Source organism: Borostomias antarcticus, assembly GCF_949987555.1.
Source record: "Borostomias antarcticus genome assembly, chromosome: 30".
Classification (NCBI taxonomy): Eukaryota; Metazoa; Chordata; class Actinopteri; order Stomiiformes; family Stomiidae; genus Borostomias; species Borostomias antarcticus.
In genome coordinates, this window is record NC_140263.1 from 5,037,125 (window position 1) to 5,047,124 (window position 10,000).

A 10,000-nucleotide genomic window follows, 5' to 3' on the forward strand; every position below is an offset into this window, starting at 1 on the left:
CGCAAACAAGCTATGAGGGTGGGACATGCGTTTAGAGGAATTTGATTGGAACATTGACAAGTGGACGGGTTTTAAGAACTTTAGACAGATTCGATAGGAGGATAGCGTTGATTGACGGGTGGATGTCGTGAGATTATTGGCCTAAAATCGAAGGTACCTGTTGTCGTCACTGCACGTGACCTACCGTTTTCCAGGAAGTAAGAAATTATATTATTTGATATAAGATTACAACAAAAGTAGAATTTTTTAATTTGTTTGGCATACATCGTTGAATAGGTGAACACTATGACCAATTATGTGAACCAAAATGGGACAGAATGTTTTTTTCATTTCAAGCATTATCGTTCTAGCCCTAAAACAGCCTCTCTTCACCACGGAGAGCACATGCGCGTTACGCGCGGCTAACCGGCTAAACGTGTCGCCTCGAAACCTAAACGGACGTCGCTTATCTGAGGGGCTCTTTGATAAGGCACAATGTTTTTTGATGGTGACGGAAAAAAAATCTGTTGCTCATCTCGCGTTCGTCAAAGCCTGTCCGCTGCTGACCGCAGTGCGTTTTCCACCCAGAACATGTCCGTCCAGTCCGCCTCCCTCCGACGGCCGATCTCCGTCTGGAGCTGCAGCGCGTTTAATGACACGCCGCTCCGCTTTGTAGCGCACATGTTCGCTCGTTAGGTGGAAGTGGAGGGAGCGGTTGGAAAAAAAAAAAGTGCCTCAACCCTCCAGCAGCCCATGAGAGTCCATTATAGCATCAAAGACCCCATTCAAACGACTGGAAAAAAAAGAGTTTAAAAGGGGTTAAAAAAAAATAATTGCACGAAAATCACTCAGTCGCTCGAGCGCGCACACATCTGCTTATCAAATGTTTTTGGGGCTCGCGTCAGCGGAGGACACTGGAAACGCTTTCCTCTCCTAATGCCAGGAGATGGTCTTAGCAGAGTGGAGGACTTTTTAAAATTGCCCTATCCATCATACACAGGCCTGTCTACAGTAGCCGGATAATCACTCGTTCTTTTCTCTCTCCCGTACCGCAGCGTGAGGAGGGGTTCTGGATCAAAGTCCAGTGTGTTATTTATCACGTAGGCCTACTACATCATACCAGTGGGCTAGTCCCTCCATCGGATTTACATAACTACATTCACCCAGCTACATTCATAACTGCACTATAGCCAACAGACACTCTACACACTCATAACTACATTCACAGTAACATTAATAACTACACTTATAACTACATTCACAGTAACTTTCATAACTACACTCATAACTACATTCACAGTAACATTCATAACAAAGCTACCCTCATAACTACATTCACAGTAACTTTCATAACTACACTCATAACTACATTCACAGTAACATTCATAACAAAGCTACCCTCATAACTACATTCACAGTAACTTTCATAACTACATTCATAACTGCATTCACAGTAACATTCATAACTAGGCTACACTCATAGCTACATTCACACAGTAACATTCATAACTACACTCATAACCCATTGCTATTCCTGTCGAGACTTGTCCCTCCCACAACCTACATCAGAACGCCTCATGCCATTGCTAGTCTAATATGACAATATTTCTCTCAGAATCTATTTGATATCTTCAAAGGCGTCACCCATTCATCTGATGGTGCAGTACAACATGACTCAGCAGCCCCTAATTTACCAGACGTATACAGAACGATGTCTAGTTCTGAACGAGTCATTCTTCTACAGGGCTGCAAGTAAACTAGAGAGAGAGAGAGAGAGAGAGAGAGAGAGAGAGAGAGAGACAGAGAGAGAGAGAGAGAGAGACAGAGAGAGAGAGAGACTGAGAGAAAGAGAGACAGAGAGAGAGACAGACAGAGAGAGAGAGACAGACAGAGAGAGAGAGAGACTGAGAGAAAGAGAGACAGAGAGAGAGACAGAGAGAGAGAGACAGAGAGAGAGAGAGAGAGACAGACAGAGAGAGAGAGAGACAGAGAGAGAGAGACAGACAGACAGAGAGAGACAGAGACAGACAGAGAGAGAGAGAGACTGAGAGAAAGAGAGACAGAGAGAGACAGAGAGACTGAGAGAGAGACAGAGAGAGAGAGAGACAGACAGAGAGAGAGGAGAAGTTGAGATGAAAAGCCAGAGAGAGAGAGAGAGAGACAGAGAGAGAGACAGACAGAGAGAGAGAGGAGAAGTTGAGATGAAAAGCCAGAGAGAGAGAGAGAGAGAGAGTTCTCTCAGGGGGAAGTCTGTCTGTCTCCCCACGGTTGATCCCTCCATTCCTCTTCACAGAGAGAAAAGGCCGCTGGCTGAGGTCCTGTATCAATATTTGAGGCTGCAACCGTGTCAGGCGTCCCCAGGGCCTTCCTGGTGGCCCCTAGCAAGGTGGGAGGTCAGGGCGCCTGGCCCCTCTCACACCCAGAGAGCCGTGTGTCGTTGGATAAGGACGTGTATCCTGAACGTAAACAAACACACACACACGTAAAAGTATACAACGGATACGCACGGTGTGTGACTTTCGAGTCTTGGTCATTTTTAAATATCTCCTGCTTTGTCACGTCTAAGACCAGCTCGACAGAGTCTCTGTTTACATATCACTTACTTACTTACTTACTACTTACTTACTTACTTACTTACTTACTTACTTACTTACTTACTAGATGACACCAAGAGCTTTTGAACACAGTTGCTTCTGCAGAGTGCTACTTTTATTGTTATATGGAAAAAAAAAGGTTCACAGCAACTGTAGGAAAACGAATCCATTTTAAAGGGGCACACTCATGCTTTTTTCAGTTGATATTATTTGGATTAAATACTTTAAAAAAAAAAAGTATTTTAAATACTTTATAAATTCTTCATGCTCATCTCACCATGGGCCTCTTTCAAGCCGCTTGGTCAGCTGATAATGTGTATTGTAATTATCTGTAACATTTGAGCACATCGCAGACGTATTTCACTGCGATTGTGCGCTGTACGTTTTGCGTGTGACAAAATAAATATGCGAGTGTGAAGCAGTGAGCCTGAGAGAGACCCACACCAGCGACAAGCTGGGGTTTCTCCTCCCCAGAAAGAGAGCGATTCCTTCAGAGGCCAAACTTGGAAAGGTATTAAAGTAGGATTAGGTTCCCCCACAATGCAGTGCTTGTGTCATTCAAAGGCCTCTGTTTTGGACGCCCGACCCCGTTTGATTGTGACTAGCAGCAGGGGACTGAGTGAGGGGGCCATGCAGAGAGAAGAGGTGGGTTTAACCCCCAGATACACGCACACACACACACACACACCACACACACACACACACACACACACACACACACACACAGCGAGCCCGGTCTGGCACTCCCCTTCTTTCTCTGAGGAGAAGGCTTTACTCCTCCTGGCCGCGCCAGCGAACCTCCCCGTCCTCCCGGGCCCCTGCGCTCCAGGGCGGGTTACCCCGACTCCACGGCCCTTCGGGAGGGCGTGGCGGCGTGCCGGGGGGCGGCGGTTGCCATAGCGGGGGAGTCAAGCGTGGATACTCTTAACCAGAAGAATAACCGGAGAATCACAGGGGTCAGGGGGGCCCCTGAGCCTGAAGGAAAAGTCTGGATTAAAGTTTGGGACAATGCAGGAACAGGAAGATTCCTCCGGGAACAAGCGGGAATTACAGGCCCCGGAATAATGCTAGGTGACAGAGAGAGGAAGTGGGGGAAGAATAGCTGACAAGATTAGCCAGTTTGGTAGAAGATGGAGAATAAAGGCCTCCGAAAAGTAGACTTTCTTCCATCCGGATGGGCAGCAGCGACGCTTCCTCCAGCTGTATAGAGACCAGCAGTCTTAACCTTTCACCCTCTAACGCCCTTTGATTTGGGCGACTAAGAACGTGATATCTCTTTGGCCTGCTTGTGACAGCACAATAGAATAGCACGTTTATTTTGCCATATATAACCAGTACAGGTACATTGTAATTCTCGTCATCACTTGTCCTTACAATATCTAATGCGCGCTAGTTCCTCAATCCAGTCCGAGGTACTCAGCTACACATTTAAAGGTTCCCAAACAGACAATTTACTATCTGTAGTCTAGCAGTTTATCAGTATCAACCTCATCTACTTATCCCATCTGATCAGGAAAGACGTGTCTGTGTCCGTGATGCAGTGCAACTAAACCACATTGAAGTGTAGAGTTGTGCAGAGTCAGTAGAAATGCATGTGGGTAGCGGGTTGGTTCAGACATGTTTTAGATGGCTGGAAAAGCCACATGATAGAGAGAGAGAACAGACGGAGAGGAGAAGATGTCCTCCGGAGAGATCGGCCTTCCTTACACATTCTCCTCATCCATCCTCTTCTTTCTTTTTCTCCCTCCCTCCCTCGCTCTCTCCCTCCCTCTCTCACACCCCGGGGTGCTGTGATTTGGATGAGGGGGGAGGGGGGGGGCGGCAGAAATATTACAGATGCTGAGAGTGTTATTAAAGAAAAGTCTCAACGGTCATTATCATAAGCAGGAACCGCCACTAGGCAGAGTCGTGCACACACACGCACACACACACACACACACACACACCACAGGGCGTCCACCCCTCTGCAGCAGCCTGCTATGTGCCTCGCCGGGCACCTGCCTGTAATATTCATGAGGCATGGTAATTGGTCGGGGACTCGTTACGGCCTTGGAACTGCAGCTGCCTGTGGGAGTGCTGGCTGCTCGCGCTAGCGCCGCCGCGGACTCGGTATTAGACCGCGAGCCTGATTGTCTGTGTGAAGACGAGGGAGCGCTTACTGTGTCTGTACTGCAGAACGCTGGTGAAAGCACAGCCAGGGGAGTCTGCTAGTCTGTGATGATGGGTTCGTATTTTATAGGAAATGTTTTGCAGGAAATCTTTTTTTTTTGCATTAAACCCACTTTAAATTTTGCTCTTCCCGACGCCAGCTGCTGACGACGGCAATTACTCCCAAATCACCAGCTGTGAGTCTGGTGTGATCGTTTGCTTGCTTTGAGCAAACAATATGGTACAATAGGAAAGATCTGAGCTCTGGTGCAGATAACCACACGACGCCTTTGTGAGTGTCTCATAATTTCCACACGTCGGCCATCTTGTACGACAGGAACCGCATGAGGCACTTGGTGCTTATCGATCCTCAATCGCCTCAGCGTGCCGTAATCACCGCGCCAAAAGCTCCGCTGGCTCTCTTTCAACCTGCTGTTTATTTGCGTGATTCATCAACGTCTCGCAGCCTGTTGACTCGGCGCTGCCGAAGCGTTTGGCTGCCGGCTCGCTCCCCCCCCCCCCCCCCCCCCCGCCCCGGCCTGCGTGGACGCGGCACTGACAGAGATGTGAGCACCAGATACACACCAACCAGATAGGGGGGGCGTCCGGCAACAATCACACTGAGTAGTGCAGCTTTGCTTTTCTCTACTTTGGGCTTATTCATCTGCTAACAGGATAACTCAAGTTACACAAAGAGTTACAACCTACCTTAAAGAACTGCGTATACTCTGACTAAAGAAGTGGGTATACTCTGACTAAAGAAGTGGGTATACTCTGACTAAAGAAGTGGGTATACTCTGACTAAAGAAGTGGGTATACTCTGACTAAAGAAGTGGGTATACTCTGATTAAAGAAGTGGGTATACTCTGACTGAAGAAGTGGGTATACTCTGATTAAAGAAGTGGGTATACTCTGACTAAAGAAGTGGGTATATTGTAGCAGAAATGTGACTTTTTTTTTACATTAGTGCCCAAAAGTGATCAGGCTCTGAAATGTCTTTTTGGTATTTCTCACTCAACGTCGTGATCTGATTGGCCGATGAACGTTCTATGAGTCATCACTTCTTCCGTGAACCACAAAGACCTGCACGCTCCTGCGACTGCTAATTCTTCCGGACATCAAAGGCTTAAGAACAAACAAAAATATGGCGCACAAAAAACGGGGGGGGGGGGGGGGGCTGTGGTATGTTGCCCACCCATCGGGGCCGTTCGCCCTTGTTGCAATGCAAATTGGCCATCTCAGATCATTTAACACCAGCTCCGCTAACCCCACCCCTCTCCCCGGAGGCCTCCTCGTTTCCCCACCACTGGCCGCCCACAATCGGGCTCCGGCGGAGCGTGGCGGGACCTAGCGGCGGCGCTTTCACAGCTGAGCGGTCCTCAAAAAAGGCGACGGGGGGTCGCGGCGGTGGTTAGCCAGCTTCGGTAGCCCGAGCGCGGCGGGCCCTGAGGGGGGCGGAGCCAGAGACCCTCTCTCGCTCATACATATCGAATGCAACAGGGATGATGATGAACTTAATTTGACATTTTAGATATTAAAGTAACCGGAAATAAACACTGAAGAAGGCAGAGCCGAAACGCGTCCGTCAGGTCTGTCCACCATCATGAATTAAAAGAGCATAAACATAGTTTTGAGTGCGGACCCTTCTTTATTATTGATCAAAGATATTAAAGTAACACAATAAGACGTCAGTCTGGTTTGTTCAGTGGTAGATGGCGGCCATACAGGTGGCTCAACCGAATCAAGCACATCAGCCCGACAATCGGCGGGAAAGAAACCTGTCACATGACTGCTCTGACCACGCATCATGACCAGCGTCCTCCTCAGGAAGGATGTAGAAACGCGTAACCTCTGACCTTCTCTCTTCTCACCACCACTCTCTCTCTCCTCTGTCTTCCACAGGCTGTTCGCCACCAAGTGCAGCGGCTGCCTGGAGAAGATCGCGCCCACCGAGTTCGTGATGCGCGCCCTGGAGAGCGTCTACCACCTGGGCTGCTTCTGCTGCTGCATGTGCGAGCGCCAGCTGTGCAAGGGCGACGAGTTCGTGCTGAAGGAGGGCCAGCTGCTCTGCAAGGGCGACTACGAGAGGGAGAAGGAGCTGCTCAGCTCGGTCAGCCCTGAGAACTCGGACTCAGGTACCACGGCCAATGCTAATGCTAATTTGGCATGCTAACGCTAACTGTCGAGGGTTGCTTTTATATATCGCCCCCTCACCTATAGCAGTTGCAGATGGAGAAAAGTATCTGTCATGTGGTCAGGCGCTGGTCTGGGGTCTGTTTGGCATATTATTCTATTTAAAGACTAACATTCCTAATGGAACTACAGTAGCGACATTTATACACGGCATGCCGTGGGTGTGAAAATACTTTCGGTAGCTTCCCCTCGGGAAAGGATTACTGAAAATGGTTGTTTTAGTAAGAGCAGCAGTAGCGCTGTGTCTTGTGACACGGACATATGTCTCCGCTTCAACTATCTCTCTCTTTCTAGTTTTCCCTATTTAGGTAATGAGGCAGTGTGCCAAACCAGTATGGTTAGGGCCATCTGGTTTAGATTCCACTGTTACATTTCTGGTGTGTGTGTGTGTGTGTGTGTGTGGGCGTCTATAAACGTTATCCATCCCAACTTTAAACAGTGATATTTTCTACAGGGCTACACCTGTAGGGATCGTTAGAAGCAAGGACCTTCATTTAACAGTCATATATTATTCATAATCAGTCAAATACTCATATGATTTATATCAAATACACAATTGGTAGAAGTTGTATGGTGAGGTGTAAGCCACAGAAATATCAGACGACGTTCCATTCGACGAAGGCTTCTGGGTAACGGATTCTCTTCAGTAATTAACAAGTTAACAGCAGGTAACCGGTACACAAAGTGGTTCCACATGCTTCAAAGAAGTGGGAGGCGGTTGAGACTCTATGTATCTGCTGGAGCTCGCAACCACCTCCTAAAACCCATTCACTTAAGAGGGTTATACTTCAAACAGCACCCAACTCCATAGAGGTTCAGCCATGCTCCTCAATGAAGATTACTGTACATAAACGCTTTCTCATTTTGGTATTATTTCCCATTTGGCTCAGTAGCAACCTTCTCTGTAGGGTAATCATCGTTTTGAGAGATGTGGATGAGGTCACATAAGAGACTTCAATACAATGTGGCCCACAATGATGATGGAAGAGAAGAACTTAGTTTTAATCTCACTAATGACAATGATGAAAAGTGCCCAGAGAGAGTCGTACCTTTCTCAAGCTGCTAAGCACGAAATCTCCCTTGACTGTCACTTTTGCGACAGTAGGAAACGTTGAAAACTTATTAACAGCTATTTACTCATTTCAAATAATAAAAATAATATCGCCGTCGATTCTGGTGCCGTTGCAGAGAAGAGCGAGGACGAGGACCTGGACGTGAAGCCAGAGAAGGGTTCGGGCGGGGCGGGGAAGGGCAGCGACGACGGGAAGGACCCGCGGAGACCCAAGCGGCCTCGCACCATCCTCACCACCCAGCAGAGAAGAGCCTTCAAGGCCTCATTTGAGGTTTCCTCCAAACCCTGCAGAAAGGTGAGCAGCCTCAACCTGTCATACAAATTGTAGTTTCACCACCTCACCACCTCCCTCAACCTTTCACATAGCTGTGCTAATCTAATTTATGACAGGATGACCTCCAGGAGGTCAACACACCTAAACGTTGTCCAGAATAACCATCCTTTGTCCCTTTGTCCCTGCAAGAATTACCGCCTTTTCTCATGTCACGTGTCTGTATTCTCGACCACTGTTGATGACGCCTGCCATTTAATATGACGTACAATGGGTTAGCCAATCACATCCCTGGAAGCGTCATACCTGTGTATTGCTTGAATATAAGGCCGTGCAAGACCAGACTGCGGCACTTCTGCTGGATAGACCACTCACATGCGTTGTCCTGAAGTCCTTGCGCTTCTCAATAAACCAGACTTAACCTCTTTGAGCGAATCTTGGCAAATCCTTTTTGACTAGATCAGTTAAAAAATCTTCTACAAACCTTAACTTCCCCTGGGAGTCTTAGTCTAACAACATCTACATGTACCATGACTGACCTTAACTTATCCTGAGTCTCAGTAACAACATCTACAGTGTCTAACCTTGACAACTTCTACAATGTCTAACCTTAACAACATCTACAGTGTCTATCCTTAACAACAGAGGTCATGGCTCATATGATGTGTTTGATCAGAGGTCATGGCTCATATGATGTGTTTGATCAGAGGTCATGGCTCATATGATGTGTTTGATCAGAGGTCATGGCTCATATGATGTGTTTGATCAGAGGTCACGGCTCATATGATGTGTTTGATCAGAGGTCATGGCTCATATGATGTGTTTGATCAGAGGTCATGGCTCATATGATGTGTTTGATCAGAGGTCATGGCTCATATGATGCGTTTGATCAGAGATCATGGCTCATATGATGTGTTTGATCAGAGGTCATGGCTCATATGATGTGTTTGATCAGAGGTCATGGCTCATATGATGCGTTTGATCAGAGATCATGGCTCATATGATGTGTTTGATCAGAGGTCATGGCTCATATGATGTGTTTGATCAGAGGTCATGGCTCATATGATGCGTTTGATCAGAGGTCATGGCTCATATGATGTGTTTGATCAGAGGTCACGGCTCATATGATGTGTTTGATCAGAGGTCATGGCTCATATGATGCGTTTGATCAGAGGTGTCTAACGAGTGGATCTTGATCTCCAGGTGAGGGAGACGTTGGCGGCGGAGACGGGTCTGAGCGTCCGCGTCGTCCAAGTCTGGTTCCAGAACCAGAGAGCCAAGGTGAGCCACCTGAACCTTCACCTACAAACTAGCCCTTACACCGGACACGATTTAACCCAATATTTACTTCCTGCGGTTGGACATTGTTTGTTTTTTGGGGTTATTTCCTCCGAGGGTACTCGACTGTTGACAGGGCGTGTTGTAACGGTTTGTGTAACTTGAGTTGTCGTGTTTGCAGATGAAGAAGCTAGCCCGAAGACAGCAACAGCAGCAGGAGCAGCAGAACTCCCAGCGGCTAGGCCAAGGTACGCATGTGTGTGTGTGTGTGTGTGTGTTTTTGTGCATGTGTGCATATGTGTATTAGCATGCGTGTGCGTGCTTGTGCCCGTGCGTGTTTGATGAGTGTGTGTGTTGATGAGTTTGTGTGTTTGATGAGTGTGTGTGTTTGATGAGTGTGTGTGTTTGATGAGTGTGTGTGTTTGATGCCTGTACGTTTGGGAGGAGAGAGACAGGGGGAGATGG

General features: G+C 47.6%; 1 protein-coding gene across 3 annotated transcripts in view; it reads left to right on the plus strand.

The window, feature by feature from the left end:
• The window catches only part of LOC311327072 (LIM/homeobox protein LMX-1.2-like), a gene marked incomplete at both ends in the record, with an annotated part of 32,336 nt that overhangs the window by 19,017 nt on the left and 3,319 nt on the right, over window positions 1-10,000 (plus strand). For all 3 annotated transcript variants that reach the window (XM_084460090.1, XM_084460091.1, XM_084460092.1), the window contains 4 exons: window positions 6,624-6,856; window positions 8,103-8,281; window positions 9,461-9,538; window positions 9,717-9,783. In XM_084460090.1, coding sequence (XP_084316216.1) covers window positions 6,624-6,856; window positions 8,103-8,281; window positions 9,461-9,538; window positions 9,717-9,783 — 557 coding nt within the window. The remainder of the gene's footprint in view (window positions 1-6,623; window positions 6,857-8,102; window positions 8,282-9,460; window positions 9,539-9,716; window positions 9,784-10,000) is intronic.